Raw genomic sequence first — 18,445 nt, 5'->3', positions numbered from 1 at the left:
ACCCCCCCCCCAAAACACTCAGCCTCAAAGTATTATCTGCATCGTACTGCACTGTTTATTAAAGCCCTAAAACTGTTCCCTGACTTCCAGCAAAATATATCTATTATTATGGCAACCAGTCCAAACAGGGGAATTGGAGGAAAAACAGAAGAGGGTTGAAAACATGGCTGATATGAATCTACGGCTTTGAAACGGCATCTGTGGAGGTGTTGTGCTGGACGGGTGGACTGAGGCACGCAGCACGCCGCTGTGATGTTCAGGGTTTTAATTCATCGTTCCTCTGTCAGAGGTTTCACCTTTAAACAATATAAAAATCAACCTCTGTTTCTTTCTCTCTTCAGCTTCTATTGGTTTATTTTACACGAGGTGAGAAAAGAAAAGTGGAGGATCAGAAGAAGCTCAGTGAGATTCAGAGGATAAGATAAACACGAAGTATAGTTCAAGTCGTCAATACAGTCATATATAGAGAGGAATCTTAAGTTTATGTTAATGACTAAAGATTCTGGGGAAGAAAATGAAAGATTTAATATTATTAATATTATAATTGTAGATTTCAGCTTCTCAAAACAAAAGATTTTCTTTGTCAAATAAACAGGAAACTTAATATTTGAAGACGTCATCTCCAGCTCAAGATGTTTCATAGACTAAACAATTAATAGAAAAAACAACCTGAAGACGAATCAATAATGAAAATAACTGTTAGTTTCAGCCCAATAAAGGAAACAGGAGGAAAAAGGGACTATTTTCAGAGGCGGATTAATATACATTTGGTTCTTTAGTGAGTGTTTGATGCAGCAGGGCAGCGTGTGTGTGTGTGTGACTGAGTTAAAATAAACTACAGTGTGTGTGTTGATGGTGATGGGGGGTGGGGGGGGCTCTACCTTGAGGTCTCTGTAGACGACGAAGCGGTTGTGCATGTGCTCCAGACCCAGGATGATTTCAGCCGCGTAGAAACGCATCTCTTTCTCACTGAACACGCCGTGCTGAGACAGGTGGTAGTGCAGGTCGCCCCCTGAACACACACACACACACACACACACACACACACACACACACACACACACACACACACACACACAAACACAAACCAGAGCGCGTCAGTATGACCTCATAACACTTCATACATCAATCAATATCCATCAATAAGTTGCGGTATTCTTCTCGGGGGAGAAAATGAGAATCGATGGGAGGCCTCCGATGACTCTTCCCTCCACACCGAGCGTCTCCGTCTTAACGTGTATTGACTGGTTGTATTTATATCTCAACTGAAGCTCCTACAGCCGCACACTTTACACTGCACCAGGATGATGACTGTGTTGACTTTAAAAGGTGACTCAGGCTTTGATTGTGAGGCTGTCTGGAAACAGTGAGCGCAGCCGCTGATAAAGCTCAGAAACTGGCGGCTGGCCGGCCGTTCCTTTACAGGAAACACTAACAATGAGTCGTCAGTTAAAAGAGGGCTGATATTAGACGAGGGGGGGGGGCTCATACACGTAGGCGGCGACGGTGCGAAGCGCCATCACCGAGGTCAAAATCCCATCAACTTCTGATTCTCTGGGGGGAGGGGGGAGCTGAGCGGCCGGAGACAGGCTGAGTAATCCAATCTTTCTGTCTCAGACAGACCGACTGAGGCGGAGGTTTAATCTGGGCAGGTGGGGGGGTGGGGGGTCACCTTACCGTTCATGAGGTCGAGGATGAAGCAGAGCTTGTCGGGGGTGTGGAAGGCGTATGTCATACACACGATGAATGGGCAGTCCTGCAGAGACACGGAGAGGAGTCAAACCACCAACAACTACAATCACAAACGATGATGATGATGATGATGATGATGGTTTGGAGTTTCTCTACATCAGGTGGACGTGATTTATTCTTCAAGTTCAAATCACATGAATACTACATGTCACAAAAAAGAAGCAAGATTTGCCTTAAAATAAAAACAGTTGCATAAAATAAAGTCTTCTCCTTAAAATGTGCACTGAAGTATTTAATACTTAAACTTCCGTCAGTTCAACTGTTGCACAGATCAATAATCACATAATGTAAAAATACTACTGCAAACACACTGCAACTAAAAGTACAGAAATATTCTCAGCAAATGTGATGAAGTATTATCTTATTATATTTCATGTTTCAGGTGTTAATAATATATAAACATATTATTGTATGTCATGTTTCAGGTGTCAGTGATGCTGCCACTAAACAGCAGTTTTACTTGTCACACTGTAAAGTAAAACATCTGTAAAATATCAAGTAGAACACAGAAGTTTTGTCAGATGTTGTGATGCAACATGAGTCATGATTTCCGCTGTAATGGTCTTTTTTTTTAACTTCATCTACTCTGAAATAAAATGTGGGTTTTTTTTTTTTGTGACACATTTTGTCCTGATCAAAAGAACTGCAGCTCCTGACGTTGCACTATTTGAATTACTAGTGCAGTCGCTCGTATCTTTGTCTGTCAAATAAATGTGGTGCAGTAAAAACTTTCCCTGTGAAACGCAGTGGGAGTGTGACGCAGTGAGAGAGGTGAAACGTCCGGCGGATCACTCACCCCTGTGCTGACTAACGACAGCATGATTCTCTCGTTGAGCGCTAGAGTCTCCCCCTGCTTCATCTTGATCCTCTTCTTGTCCAGACACTTCATGGCGTACCTGACGGCGACACAACAGAGACGTTCAGAGCGCGAACTTTCAATTTCACTCTCACCCGTCGGCCGTGCGTGTAGCTGCTCTTACATCTTCCCCGTGTCGGCCTTCCTGCAGCCGTACACCTCCCCGAAGCCGCCCCTGCCGATGATCCGATGCACGCTGAAGTCGTTCATGGTCAGCTGGAGGAGGAGGGAACAAACTCAGGAACCGGATCGTGACAGTAGACGTTTTTACTCAGCACATGAAGTTTTCATCATGAAACCTAATTATGAAACTTTGGTCACGTCGTGCTCGTGACACCTCAGCAAACACCTGCTGATGAAGACCATGATACAACTCCTGAAAGCTCTGTAAAAAGAAAGCTAGTATGTGGCCCTTGATTCACTTGATCCATCCGCTGAACACGTGAGCTGTCACCAATCATCAGGTAACCACGACAACATGTGCGAAGCCCTTAAAAGTACTTTTTTCCTCGACAACCGGACCGCCTCCATCTGTCACTGAGTTGCTCTATTCTGTATTCTCATGTCTTCACGACGTCCTCTCCGTCCCTCCCTGATGACATCACCATCGTCACCATCCTGTAGCTTTATGTTTTTGTTTTAATGAATCAACTTAGATCCTGTTTCGTCGCGGCGAACAGCTCAATCAGCTCAATATAAACATCTAAAAGTGTAACCCCCCCCCCCAGGCTGTCTTGGTGGCGTTGTTTGCTCTCAGTACCTGCACGCAATGCATCTTGGGAATGGTTGGCAAAAAAATAAATGCTGCATTTCTCTACGCATTTGAAGGAGCCTTTGAAACCGCTGTGACACAACTGGTCTTCTAATGCAGCCTCCGGATGAAGCGGCCTCCTGTACTGTTTAAATCCCCCAAAGCATTATGGGAACTGTAGTTTCGTACTCACATGGATGTTGAGCTCCACGTTCTTCCACTGGCAGAAACGAGTGAATTTATCACTGAAGGGGGGGAAAGAAAAAAGAGGTGAAGATGAAAATGTGAATCTGCTGGTGATGTGCTGGAACAAATGAAGTGAAACTCCTCCTCCTCCTCCTGTCCTTCCTCCTCCTGCTCCTCCTCCTCCTCCTCCACCTCACCTCTCAATGAACTTCTGGAAGATCTTCCCTCTCAAGCTGTCACAGATCTCCACTATGTATGGCTGCAGGGGGACAGACACATAAACAGCGTTTCTCTTCAGTCTGCGCCTCAGTAACAACGTGATAAAAATTCTTTACAGATGTATGTGAATGTATCTTCTGTGCATCGTCATGGCGAGATGCGCCGCGTTACGGCCTCTGATGCTTTTCTTTTCTCCCGCGCTGAACGTTCCACGTCTTTTACGCTTTGACGAGTTTGAGCAACAAAATCGACAGGAAATAGTGACAGGTTGATGTAATATCTCTGAGTCAGTCACTGGGGATAATTTTATATCCAGAATAAAAGCCATGTTGTAGTTTAAAAGGAGGAAATTGTTGATTAGATTTACTCACAGATTAGATTAGATTTACCGCCGAAAGAAGACGTCTCTTGTTTCTCTTTCTCTGTTCTTTTTTGTTTTTTTCCTCGGTTGCCTTTTGGCGACTGATGCTAATTACCAGCGGTACGAATGTGAAAATGTGGGGTTTAAAAATACTGTTGAAAACATAAACACATCCTGGGCGACAGTAAATGATTTCTTTGCATGTTCGCGGCCAATCAGGTCGCAGAAACGGATCACGCGCTGATGTTTTTGCTGTTAAAAGTCGAACAGAGACGAGCGCTCACTCTGAGGAAAATTCAAGTGCGAGCAGAAATCAGCGACTCAGCATTAACAACACAAAGAGCTGCTGCGGGTAAACGAGGTAACGAGATGTTGGTGGTGTGGAAACACTTAGACTCTGTGGAGGGGCGGTCACTGTTAGGACGAGGCTACTTAAAGACATTTCACTGCTTAATCTGTTTTATTCTACCGTTTAAAATCCTATTTATACATCGTCTGATTTTCCTCGGTGTCGTATGTGAAGTGCTTTTAAACGCCTCGTTGTTAAAGAGCACCACGCAAACAAACTCGCCTTGCAGAGCGCAACCACTTAGTCTCGACACCAGCAATTAGACCCACCCCGGCAACAAGCTGCATCTTTATCTATCTATCAAAATCTGAAGACAAAGGCTGATACGCTCGATCGAGAAAGACAGATTTAAATTGATCAAAGTATTGATCCGCTCTCTGGCGGAGAACAATTTCACACTGCAAGATTTACAAGGATTTTCTTTTATTTAATGATCTGCTACAAGTTTTTTTTTTTTTTTGTAGGATTTGTTTATTTAAATAGATTTGCAAATGTACACAACACAACCAAAAACAGAGACGCAGCACGGACGACGACAGGAAGTGTTTCCAGGGGGACAATAAAAAGTGACGGACCAGGCTGGGACGCACTTGTTCAATGATTTTAACTTCAAAAGTCACAAAGTACTGAACAACAAGCGTGTCTCAGCCTGGTTCGTCACTTTTTAGTGTCCCCCCGGAAACACTTCCTGTTGTGTTGCGAGTATTTGTCAAACTGATGAAGATGTTTTCTGTATTTGTTTGTGTTTCGTATATTTGCACGTGTTTTTTAGGTTGCGGTGCGTTGACCTCTCCGGGCCGCCGTAGCTCTCTGCCCTTGTTTCTCGCTCTGAGTGGAACAGGGAATTTTGATCTTAAGGGAAAATTCAAACTCAAAAGGGACAGACAGACTTCATACTTTTCGTTTTATTTACTAATATTGACTCATATGAAAATTGTGCCGGGACATTTTTCCAGCTCACCCCGACACAAATCCCCTGCAGCCACTTTGCGAAAGTGCAGAAGGTGTAAAAAAAAAAAAAAATAAGCCCAGAAAATGATTGTGTGTGTAATTTACACCCTCGAATGAGCTGAAGGTGTAAAGGACAAAAAAATAAGCGAGAACACCATTATTTTAATTAGTCCACAGCTCTCACTATTTGTCGTGCTGAGATTATAATCTGTGCTTCTCTCATCATATGATTCCTCACTGTTTTGTGTCAGATTATAACATTATGAGCACATTAGGAGAAGCTGTGGTGAACACAACATGAACGATGGCTGAGCTCTGTGTATATATATATGTGTGTGTGTGTGTGTGTGTGTGTGTGTGTACTGTAAGTGTTGAAAGGGCTTTTACCTGGAAGAGAGTTGGGGGAACCTGTTTCTTTGCCAGGTGACTCTGCACATGGTCGACCGCTTTCTTAGAGAAAGGCTGAAACACAGAAAAGGAAATAAAGAGATCATTAAAAAAAATGCAGCTTTACCAGTAATTTCACTTCTGCTTTCAGTGAACGTCCCTGACTGTGACACGACCGGCACGTCAGACTGCAGCGAGGCCTCTACAGGACTTATCTGTGTGTGTGTGTGTGTGTGTGTGTGTGTGTGTGTGTGTGTGTGTGTGTGTGTGTGTGTGTGTGTGTGGGCGGTGTGTTCAATAACTTCCTCCCTCCAGAAAGCAGCTAACACTAACTTTGCTTTACATACAAAACTGTTGCCTCGCAGGAGGACAAAAGCTGCACTGTGGTGTGTTGTTTGTGGTGGATTTGGATGGTGGACTCGTTCCAGACGCTTCTGGGAGTCGAGACAGAGCAGACTTGTTTGGGGGGGGGGGGGGGGGGGGGGGTAACAACACACACCCTATACAGCAAGGATTTCCCATCATTGCTTCATGTTCATTACATGATGAGTCTTTGTTCATGTACTCAAATACAATTGTAAGCTACCTGTTCTTTGAGTATTTTCATTTTCTGCTACGTTCCAAATCTAAGCAACACGCTCAGGCTCCCCATCAGACGCCGAGTCTGTGACACTGCTGGTTTCATCTGGCGGCTTTTTGTCACAGAGACACACAGTTGGTGTCTGTGGTCGAAACGTTGCTCACTGCATCATTCAGACCTGAGTCACGACAGGACGTTTACAGAAAGGTGTTTGGCACCGGGGAGCGATGAGTTAAAAATGTATTTGTTATGTTGCGTTTAAGATCTTAATGAACGGCCTCCACTCATGTGAAGGAGTAAAGGACACGAGCAAAGAATGACAGGAAGTTCAGTTGCTCACATGCTCTGTGTAAAACACAGTGAGAGGATTTCATCCCTGCAGTCGGCAGCAACCTGCACGACACTGTGAGGAGAAACATCTTTATTACTCACACACTGACTCATCTGACACCAGAGGAATCTCCTCAACAATGTAAAAGAGACTCATTTCTCAGTGTTTCCTTTTATATCAAAGCTCCTCCAGTGTAAAGGTCTGTGTCCATGTGTAGTGTGATTATAGATCAGCTCTAGCTTCTATATTAATACTGTGAAAGTATCAAAGCCTCAGTCCACAGAGAAATGCACACAGCCTGTATTCAGAAACTGAGCCTTAAAACCAGCCGTCAGGACTTCTGGAACTTTGTGATGTCACAACAAAGCAGTCACCAAGCCCCGCCCACCTGGACCCACCATCCAAACCTTGCAGGATTTGGTTTCTCTGAGTGTTTTTACCTGAAATCTGCTATATTTTTATTGGGTCACTCAGAAAACAGTCAGCCAATCAGAAGAGAGGCTCAGAGCCTCCATGTGTTTCTTTTTAAATTAATCAGGAGTAACACTTCTACTTTATTTATTTCTAGTTGTACTTTAAATACAATGACAATAAAGGCTTTCTACTCTGCTTCTATTCTATTGTTATAAACAGTGTGATGTTCTGGGTTTGGACGTCGGTGGTTCACAAAACCTTTTGTCTTGTTCCTCCTTAAAATGACACCACCTCTACTTGTATTCATCTATGAGCTCTGAGCGGATTTCCACTGAAATAATCTTAGTTAGATTAGTCAATTGACAGAAAACAAATCTGTGTTTCCAGCTTCTCAGCTGTGCGGCTTCGCTGCTTCACTCTGTTTTATATCACTGTAAAGTGAATATCTTTAGGCTTTACACAGCCGCTCGCACGAGGCATGTCATTTGATGACGTCATCTTGGACTCTGACGGATGTTTTTAACTTTTTTCTGACATGTTGTAGACATGTAAAAAGGGGGTAAAACTATCAAACATTTAAAAAGATCAGAGAAAAACATCCTGTCAGTCATATCACAGAGACTCCTCCTCCACCTCTGCCCACCGTGTGTGTGTGTGTGTGTGTGTGTGTGTGTGTGACCCAGAGTGCATCAGTGACGCAGTGTGGATCTGAGGGAGGCGTCCTCACATGTGAACAGGACAGCAGCTCCTTCATGATGTAGCCGTCGTAAATCTGCCGACTGCGGCTCAACCTTTCCTCCTCCGAGTCCAGCTTCTCGTAGTCCTTAATCTGAAACACACACACACACACACACACACACACACACACACACACACACACACACGGTCATCTCAGACGCCACAACAAAACAAGGCAAATCGCCTCCAGTGAAGCCTAAATCTGAATGAACGAGATTACAGGCGTAATCTCTGACCCCTCCCATGATGCCGTCTGATCTCGTTGACGCTCGACTTACTTCTTCGTAGAACTTGAGCTGCGGCACGGCCTCGTCGATCTCGTTCATACAGAAGTCCTTGAACAGCAGGAAGCCTGGAGGACACACAGAGAGAGAGAGGAGACGCGGTGAGGAGAGACGACCTGAACCTGTTCACTGTTTTATTGTTTTACAAACACTCAGCTGCTTCATCAGTGAACTCCACGCCAGTGATAAAATCGTAGAGTTCTGTAGGAGGAGCTGGCACCGGCGGCCGAGCTGCTGCTCCAACACTTCGGTCCAGACTGAAATATTTTGACAACTATTGGACGCATTCCCATGAAATCTGGTAGAAATCCAAGATCCATATTTGAGGCGTTTTCACCGTCAGTCAGTGATGTGTGAACGTTATTACTAATGCTGGATATCTTCCTCATACTTTTCTAAATAAAAGCAAAGTGGATCAAGAGAACAGAGGTTTTCTGAACACAGGTAAACCCGATAAAACACACTGACCGATGTCATCACATGCAGTTACACACACACACACACACACACACACACACACACACACACACACACACACACACACACACACACACACACACGACAAACAGTGAGCTGCTAGCCTTCGTGCAAACTGGTCAGACAGATCTGTGGCGTCTGATCTTCGGGTTGTTGCTCCTGTGAAAGTGTCAGAGCCTCCGTGCGAGGCGCTTCGATCGGTGATCGTGTGTTTTTGAAACTTATTTCAGGGCTGCGGCTTCACTCTTTCATTTAACAGGTGACAGGTGTTTACAGTGGTTACTGCAGAGTCATTTGACCTGGGAGTGAATGCGGTTTTACCCTTTTCCATTGCAGACAAAAGCCTGATATGAGTGGGTCGGAGCGGGTTTTTTGACCAGTGGAAGAGGGCCTGAAGATATTAAAATAAAATCTTCGGGGCTCCTGGGATTCAGAATTGATTCTCCTCAGAACAAACAGAATGGGCCGTAGTATTTTCAGGCTATTATTCCAGTAAAATCCAATATAAACCAAACCTGACCGTGACGCAAACTGGTCAACGGGTTAAACAGTAAACTACAGTCTTTTGTCTGTATAAATAAATTACTGACCAACATCACTGGTTAAATGTTTCTGCAACATTAATAGATTTTAATAAAATAAAATAAGTTTGGATCTTACTGTAATAAAATGATTCTGTGTCCCACTTCCACACTATGTCGTAAATCTAAGCCGGTGTGGAGGGTGTCAGTGTCCACAGTGGAAAAGTGACTGAATCAAACTAGAAACAGACAGTGAGCATCAGAAACACTTGATTTTGCAGCGTGGCTACTCCAGGCTGCAAAACATTTAAAGTTAGGTGAAGAAAAAGATCTAAGGAGACAACAACAAAAAGTATTAAATCTTCAGAAAAACATTGGGGCTTCTCACCGACTCAAAAAGAATCTGTTCAGTATCGTATGTGACAAAGAAAATAATCGAATCCAAACACGAGACGCTGGAAGCAGAAAATATCTGGACTAAAACTATTATTTATCAGAATATTTGCAGGTAAATATTCTGTCTATTCTGTCTGTTGATAAAGTGAGACAATAGTGTAGCCTACATTAGGTGATATTACACTGGTGGACGGCCCACACACACACACACACACACACACACACACACACACACACACACACACTGAAGTAAACAACTCTAACACACACAAACATGAAAGAGGGGCAGCTTCATTTACTGTATTAGCCTTAATAACGGATTGAGGTTGTCTTGTTCTTATTAGGGCGGCTACAGCAGCTGATTCTGAGCCACACACACACACACACACACACACACACACACACACACACACACACACACACACACACACTCATAATTACAGAAAATGGCACCGGGCGTTACTGGCTGAAGATGACACACTCGGTGTCGCACTCAAATGCACCAACAATGGATAAAAATCTCACAACGTGTCGTCAAATCCACACTCTGTGAAACATTATCTGAGGAAGAGGAGGGGAGGGGAGGGGAGGGGGGGAATAAAAATGCATCCACGTTTTGCTTGCAGAGATGAGACGCGCCATCGCCATGGAAATTACCTCCATGGTTACGGGCTATATGCGTGCAGTGGTGAGGAGACAGACTTGTGCAGTAGACTGAGCTGCTGGACAGGAGGCGAGGCCCTGACTCCACGTTCACACCGAGATGGAGAGGACAGAGACAGAGACGAGCTCAGCGGACACATGTCCAGGCGGCGTGTTGCTGCCGACACACAGCGGTGCTCAGTGGCCCCTCCCCCTCCCCCCGTGTTGGTACGGCGCTCTCTGTGGCTTTACCTGATTAGCATCAGGTATTAGCAAAAAATAGACGGCTAACAAGATCTCATCCTCAAGTCGGATCACGAGTCTGGTCGGCCGCTCTCACCTTCCTGACGGTGCTGCAGGACATCGTGTTGTGGACTGTCTGACAACGAGGTGTTGGAAATAAAAACACAAATAACAAAAACAGAGAGATCGTCGAGTTGCTTCTCCCTCCTGACGTCACTGATCTGATCCGTCACAGTCAAATCACAGGAAAAGTTAGAAACCACTACAGCTAACCACTGTTTTTTATCATCAATTAATCTGCTGGTTATCTTATCGATTAATCAATTAACTGTCAGGTCTGTAAAAACATGAATATAATAATTTACCAGAGCTCAGGGAGACGTTTTCAGAACAGCTGATTGTCTAAAACCTGAAGTTATTTAAATTCACTCACTTAAAAAACATAACAGGAAGCATCAAATATTTTTGTATTTTTTTGTTTCTCATTGGACAAAAACAATTAATTGATTATGAAAATAGTTGCAATTAATTTTTCTTACAATCCGCTAATAGCTAAAGGAGGTGATCGGACAGGTAAAGTGTTTCAGTCAGGGCCGTGCGTCCCTGTGTGTTTACAGTCTGTGGCTGTTCGCCCGATGTACATGATCCTGAATGCATCATTGTTGAGGAGCTGTTGAGTCCGTATCATCAATTAATCGACTCATTGATCGATGGAAAAATAAACATTCCCCAGTCGCAGTTTGTCTTTTCTTTAGTAAATTCAGTGTTTTTTTTTTATATTTTGGACTGTTGGTTCAAATATCTGACGACACGTCCTTCAGCTTTTTACTGTTTTCGATTAATCAAGACAACAACAGATAATGGAAATAATCCGGAGCCGCAGCCCCTGATCAACCGCCAACTCAAGCAGCAGCAGATCAGACGGAGTTCTTCCTTCAGAACGAGATCAAACGTGCTCATAAAACAGAGGAAATTAGAAGCAAAGTCTGTGTTTGAACAGGCTCGTGTTCGAGGCCCGTCGCTGTCTGGGAATTCATGATTGTTCAGTTGCAGAAATCAGACGCAGAACAAACAAAGAAACGAGCTTCTCGGCTTCTTAAGAAGCAGCGTTTCGCTTCAGTGGCGGCGGCCTCACGGATTCAGATGGAGGCGCGCTCGGGGAGCAGACGCCATTTGTTTTGGGCCCGGCGTCTACTATCACCCGTTCTCACTTCTTCCTTTCCTCCGCTTTATCTCTCCTCCAGACGTGATGCATCATTTCCCCTCCGCTCCAACGACAACACCGAGGCTCATGCGAGTGAACGCGCTCACATGCATCCACACATGGTGTATGTACACACCCGAGCGCACAGGGCACCCTTGTTTGCAGAATGGGTGCCACTGACAACCCCCCCCCCCAAAAACACACACACACACACATTAACAGGTTTTCTACAGCGAGGACTAAACGTGCCAGAGAGGCATTAAGAGAGGGACGGAGGGAAAACGACAGTTCTTACATCACCAAGACTCAAGGATTAACCTTAATCGCTGAACACTTCAACACTGCCCAGCTAATTCAACAAATGGCCTCTTCCAGAGACAGACACACACACACACACACACACACACACACACACACACACACACACACACACACACACCTAGCTCAAATCAGACACGAGTTCCTCTGAGCTTTGTCTCATTAGTGAGATCACCTGAACCGTCTAAAAATACCGAGCTGGCTCGCTCTGACAGCCGCCTCCGTCTTCCATCATGACGGCCAAAGTTGGCCTCGCCGCCAGGAGCAGGTGAGGGCGAAGACTCTCAGTACAGGTCTGACTTCAGACCAGTACTGAGGATCATTCCTGAGGCTGATCAGTCAAGAGACGAATGGGCAGACTGGTCGATGATGACGTTTAAACCCGGTCCACAGCGGAACCACACCGTCCTCTCAGTGACAGAATGTGAGCGTGACGTCAGAGGAATATGGCCGCCGTGTGAATATGGTCTATTACTCAAACTGTGCTATTATCCTCATTATGTTTATTGCAGCTTCAAACCGCTGACTGCACCCAAATCAAACAGCAGGAATCTGCTGGCAGGTTCTGTAAGAAGTCGATCTGGCAGGAAGAATGAGACCAACTCGGTCTTAAAGACTCAAGAGTCTTTAAGACCGGAGAGTCTTTAAGACCGCTCACAGAGTCGTGGTTCAACACCACCAGACTTATCTACATGTTTCACTCATGTTGTATTTTACTCTTATCACTTTCTGTCTGTTTTCTTCAATGTTATCTCTCAGGAAGTTCACACCTAAACACGTTTTCACTGCCGTTTCTTTCACTCACGTCATTCTCACATAAAAATATGTTGGGTCAACATCAGCTCTAGTAAAAACATTCATTATCCAACCAGCGTGTGGGAGGGTGTGTGTGTGTGTGTGTGTGTGTGTGTGTGTGTGTGTGTGTTTAACCCTTTCACTCAAAGACGCACTTCAGTCTTTGACGGTTTCCTCTTGTTTTATTTTGTCACAGAGAAATTTCTGGAAAAGGAGAAAAAGGTTTCTTCTCACGGACGGTGACGTGAGACAGAGGATGACTCTGTTGCATTATACATACGCTGACCTTTAACTGGTGGAAGAGAGCCGGCACCGTGCGTGTGTGTGCGTGTGTGTGTGTGTGTGCATGTGTGCGTGTGTGTGCATGTGTCCTGCACGTCACACATATTCATTCAAGTACAACGTCAGGATTAGCAAACAATTTTAAGTATTCTCCCGATCTCGCCGCTCCTCTCTCGCTCTGCCCTCCAACAGTGAATACCCAGAGTGCCGAGGGGCTGCAGACCGACACTATGAGATCAAACTGGAATCAATAAATGTGTAGGGATGAAGGAAAGGTATTAGGTGTATTTGGTCATAATTAGCGTTTGAATTCTCTGGTTTCCCCAAAAAATGTGTTTTGTGAGGTCGCAGTGACCTTTGACCTTTCACAAACAAATTCTAATCACATTAATTATTAATTCAGTTCATACTTTCCCCTAACGCTGCGTTCAAGGACTGTCCCCCTTGAGGCAACATGACGGGAGGAGCGACGGTGGAGGGGTCGAGGTCAGAAGGTCAGATTCTAACACATGATCGTTTCCAGGTGCAGTAACAGATTCATGTAAGTGTCGACGTACAAACAGAAACTTTAATGTCCCAATTCTGGACATAAAAGTGTGTTTTGATATTAATTCATCTCTGTGGAGGAGGATCTGAAACCGCCCGTGTTGTCGTTTTTTGTTTGTTTCATTTAGATTTTGTAGTTTAATTTCTTTGATTGAAAATGTGTTTGTTTTTTTATTTGGATCATTTAGAGGCAGCTGCACCTCGTTGTGTTTTCCTCCCGTGTGTTTCCAGTGTTTAAATGATAACGACATCATATTATCAGTGTTTTAGCGAGGCAGGTCTGAAGCTTTGACGGCGGCCTCTGACTTCATCGCCGCTGCGTTTGTTTGCGAACGTCACATCTGGGAGCGGATGTCTGGTCCTGGAACAACTCGCAGTGTTTACAAGGACGGCTGAAGTCAATATGCAAAACGAGCACAGCGCTCCACATTTAAACACACCCAACTCGCTGCGCTAACTCCAGTAGCTTCATCATCACATCCAATCATCAGCATGGCGGCTGCAGCTGAAGGCTCAGGGTCGTCACCCTCAGTCACACGGGATATAAGACGTTGGTAACGAGGGCGATGAATCTAATTGAAGTTTCTATTGTGTCATTATTTTGACTTCAAACGGTAACGAAAACAAGATAATCGAGATAAAACCATGATTATTTTCTGTTTCACAACAAACCCCCCCCCCCCCCCTTTACATAAACCATCCCCCTACTCACTTCCTGGTGACGCTGGCGACGTACGTAGGCGTGCATCATCCTGAGCAGTTTGCCGGTTCACAGACTTTCTATATGTAGTTGAGAGATCACGCTCAGATATCTTTACATGAAAAGAGTGGAAAACGCTTTTTATTTTGAAATCTGTTTTTTATTTTTATTTTATTTTTTTGGTCGAGCTTGATATTAGCTTTACTCTTAACAAGCTGCTGCTGCCAGAGTGGATGTGTTGCAGTTGATCTTATTTATTTTATTTTTTAAAATACATATTTAATTGTATATATTTAGATATAATATAATATTTTATTTATTTCTCTCATTTTTAATACATTTTTTAAATTAGTTTTTCCGTTCAAGAAAGTGAATAATAATCTCATTATTGATCAAAATAATCCTAATTATGAATTTTGCCAAGTACGATGTGAACGTGTCAGTAACTTTCATATTTGTCAATATGAACCAGTTCAAACAGACAGTTTAGGACACACACACACACACACACACACACACACACACAGAGAGAAATGGGGAGAACAGTGGGGGTCAGAGGAAGAATGGAAAGTGGGCAACAAAGCGAAGAGCTGATGTGTGTGTGTGTGTGTGTGTGTGTGTGTGTGTGTGTGTGAGCGGAGGAGAGGCAGCTCTGCTCTGCACGTTAACGGCCTGACTGACATTACAAGAGAACTGCACTGATCCGACATCGTCACTGTGGGGAACAAAGATCAACACCGACCCAGTAGAACCTGACGTCTACGTTTCCCATGATGCAACTCAATCGCCGACAGTTCGCTCAAAGATCGACGAGTGTTATTCTGAAAGGTGCTAATGCAACCCGCAGCAGAGGTGCGCGCGTTTTCATTCGTGTTCATTTGGTGCCATTCTCGTATGAGAAAGGAATCAACGCGGAGCATTTACCATCAAACCAAACCTCTGTATGTGACAGAGCCTTTTCCTGAGGTTACAGATGTGACGGCGTCAAAGTCTTGTGTGTGTCGTGTTTGTTTCCTGTGCTGCGAACGGGACAGTGAACCCCAGCGGTAAACACGTATCTGATGCACTGAAACAGCACTGCTGCAGAGCTGCTACGTATGGAGGACGCTCATCACACTGAATCAAACAGATGCATGACTCAAGCATTTAAGTGATTTATCGCAGCTGGTTTATTAAGGATTTTCCTTTAAGTTGTCACCTGTCGCAGGGAAACTTCTACCTCCATCTAAACAATGATTAACAGTTTACACCTGACGCTGGGACAAAGGAGCTGACAGATCAATCTCACCACAACGTTCATTCAGCAGCTGACGGACAAAAAAACATGAACACAAAAATACTAAACTGTGTCTAATGTAAAAAAAAAAAAGCCTTATTGATTTTCTAAAATCCAGGATCCATCAGGCAACAACAAACAGCTGTGCACCTGCTCCATGCTTTAGGAAGCAGTCACTGTACGGACCTCTGCCAGATTGGCTCTGGTTTGACGTTCAGTTTCAGGGTCGCTGCATCTGATTAATCATCTGAACGATTAACGATCGGGTTGTTGGGCGATCTGATGGATTTCTGGCAGATGGCAAAGTTTCTGTCTGGCTGCTGCCGCAAGATCCTTTGGAATCTGCAGTGAGTTCGATTTAATCTAAATGTAGTAAGTTACACGTCGTGGCATAAACCGTCGTCCGGTGACTGAGCTTTCTGCCGACACTGAGGACGCAGCCATTTTGTTTGAAGAAACTAACAGAATCATCCCTGGACAAAGAGCGAGCTGCGTTACCTCGTCACTGCGTGTTGATCAGGGACAGAAACGAGTGGCGCTGGAGGTGTGAGACACACTACAGCACAGCAGTGTTAAAACAACACCTCACACAGTAGTATGACTTGGAGCTGTTGACATTACTGTGCTGAGTAGGTGTGCAGACTTATTATTCATATTTGTATTTTATTTGAATATTGACTGACTCCTAATCTGAGAAACATTTTTGAGCTGCATTTTGTGAAGGAAAGATGTGGGATAACGAAGTTTACGGTTGTTATTTTTATCATTAAGAGGTGAAGATGGTGGTTGTATAAAAAGAAGCGGTGCATATTATAATCTGTTGTTTTCTCAGTGCGCAGTTTGTAGTGTCCAGTAACCGGCTGCAATCAGATTCCTTTGATGCGAGGATGGTGTGAATCACGATGGATGAATAAAAGGACAGACGTGAGAAGGACTGGAGGCGTGGACAGTCTGTTGACACACACATCCTGGCCTCTAGGAAGAGAAAACAAAAAAAACAAAACACTGAATTCTGGGGGAAAAAAAAAGAAAAGAGAGATGGTCTTTAGGTTTCTCGTTTATCGCTCCCCTCTTTAGAGTCGTCCTCTCCGTTTCCTCTCTCCAGTTTTCATCACCTATTTTATTCCTCCTTTAATCAATTTCATTTCTCCCCAGTCGACGACGCAAAAAAAAAAAAAAAAATGCAGCAGTTCGGGTTGGGTTCCCATGGCAACCGCAGTTGCTAGGCAACGCACAACTCTCCATCATCCATTCCAGAAGTCTGACAGATGGAGAGGGAGAATGCCAAGGCAAAGAGTGAGAGAAAGACAGGAGACAGAGAGAGAGAGAGAGAGAGAGAGAGGGAGGGGTGAGGAAAGAAAAGAATGAAGAAGAAGAAGAAGAAGAAGAAGAAGAAGAAGAAATGGCTAAGGAATGAAAACAGAGGACGAGCTGTGTGGCACAGAGGCGTGGATGATGCAATCAAAATAAAAACCTGGTTGGAATAACCTCGTCAGTGAGTCTCTGTTTTTACAAGGATTCTTCGTCTGCCTCAAACCTCCATCACTCACCCGTTACTACGGTCACTCCTTTATCACTCCTTTATCACTCTGTATTATTAGTATGAATGATACTGACCCAGGATCAGATCACAGACGGATCAGAAATAATAATAATAAATAGATAAATAAAAACAGAGGGAGGTAGAATTTCAACTTGTTATTATTGCAGCTGTTTAAAAGATTAAATGAACGTTTACACACGTTGAATCTCCTAAAGCAGGAGCAAATTAACACGAGTCAGCCGTGCATTAATACGAGGGATAATGGAGTTATTATTAAAAAGTAATGCATGACGTGCAGCCGGTCGCAGCTGCAGCCTCCACAGAGGGCGACTCGTCAGGACACGTGATGGTCTGTTGAGGTTACACTACGGACAATTGCCAGAAACACACAACTGTTAATTCACGTTCTGGAACAATCTACTGCATCTCTGTGACACTTGGAACCGGAGCTGCACAATGAATCCAAGTATAATTGGAAAATAAGTGCAATATCCAAACTATAGATGCTGGAATTTATTTTGATAAGAAGTTAAAATGTGTCTCAACATTGTTGTGCATGGTTAATACCATCGGTGTTGTGGTGCTACAGAGACGCCCCGACCTACAGATCATGTTCTCCAGACGTAAAGGAACATGACAAAGATCACATCATGAAAAAAGCCTGGATCCACCTGACAGCTGTTTTTAGCCTCACGATGCATTTAAACTGTTTTCAGTGAGCGGAAATTACATCTGATGGTCACCCAGAATTTATAGAGCCCCAGCTACACATTCATTCATTCATTCATTCATTCATTCATTCATTCATTATGTTGAACAGGTAGATTCTACAGTTGTCCAAAACAACACGCTGATCACCTGTGGGTTCGTCACTACAAGTGATGGGTGCAGCTTTGACTGTTGAACAAGGAGCAGCGGCACTACATCAGCACCGTGTGATATAATCCACATCTTCCAGCCAATGAGGACCGGCTCTCCTTCACAGCCACACAATAAAGAAACTTAAATCTCTTAATCCGACACATAAAGGATTGTGATCCGTGTTCTTTAATCTCTAAACCTGCAGGAAACATGAAACAGCAGCACTCGTCAGTGAAGCGGCTCCGAGTCTCAACAATATGTTTCATATAAGTGCTGAAGGTGAAGCCGTGGCCCGTGTGCTGGTACAGAAGGTCCATGACATCATGGTCATCAGGCCCGACACCGACCTCGTCTGGTGCCGTGAATCCGCTCAGGGCTGCAGGTGTGGTCGACCAGGCGGATCTCCTGCACACTTTTCTTCAGCTTTGTGACAAGGTCTAATAAATGCCCCCCATCCCCCAACCGCACCCACACACCCCACC

The 18,445-nt window shown here is 44.2% G+C and overlaps 1 protein-coding gene across 2 annotated transcripts in view; it reads right to left on the bottom strand.

The window, feature by feature from the left end:
- The window catches only part of grk3 (G protein-coupled receptor kinase 3), a 56,327-nt gene that overhangs the window by 17,552 nt on the left and 20,330 nt on the right, over positions 1-18,445 (bottom strand). For both annotated transcript variants that reach the window (XM_023419416.2, XM_023419418.2), the window contains exons 3-11: positions 8,154-8,227; positions 7,865-7,966; positions 5,813-5,887; positions 3,743-3,804; positions 3,553-3,604; positions 2,733-2,824; positions 2,549-2,648; positions 1,678-1,756; positions 882-1,012 (exon numbers count right to left, since the gene is read on the bottom strand). In XM_023419416.2, the coding sequence (XP_023275184.1) occupies positions 882-1,012; positions 1,678-1,756; positions 2,549-2,648; positions 2,733-2,824; positions 3,553-3,604; positions 3,743-3,804; positions 5,813-5,887; positions 7,865-7,966; positions 8,154-8,227 (767 nt within the window). The remainder of the gene's footprint in view (positions 1-881; positions 1,013-1,677; positions 1,757-2,548; positions 2,649-2,732; positions 2,825-3,552; positions 3,605-3,742; positions 3,805-5,812; positions 5,888-7,864; positions 7,967-8,153; positions 8,228-18,445) is intronic.

Source organism: Seriola lalandi, unplaced genomic scaffold, assembly GCF_002814215.2.
Source record: "Seriola lalandi dorsalis isolate HSWRI2012SDOR001 ecotype SW California unplaced genomic scaffold, Sedor1 jcf7180002054602, whole genome shotgun sequence".
Lineage (NCBI taxonomy): Eukaryota > Metazoa > Chordata > Actinopteri > Carangiformes > Carangidae > Seriola > Seriola lalandi.
Note: the sequence above shows the minus strand (reverse complement) of the source record. Positions and strands in the feature narration are given on the sequence as shown.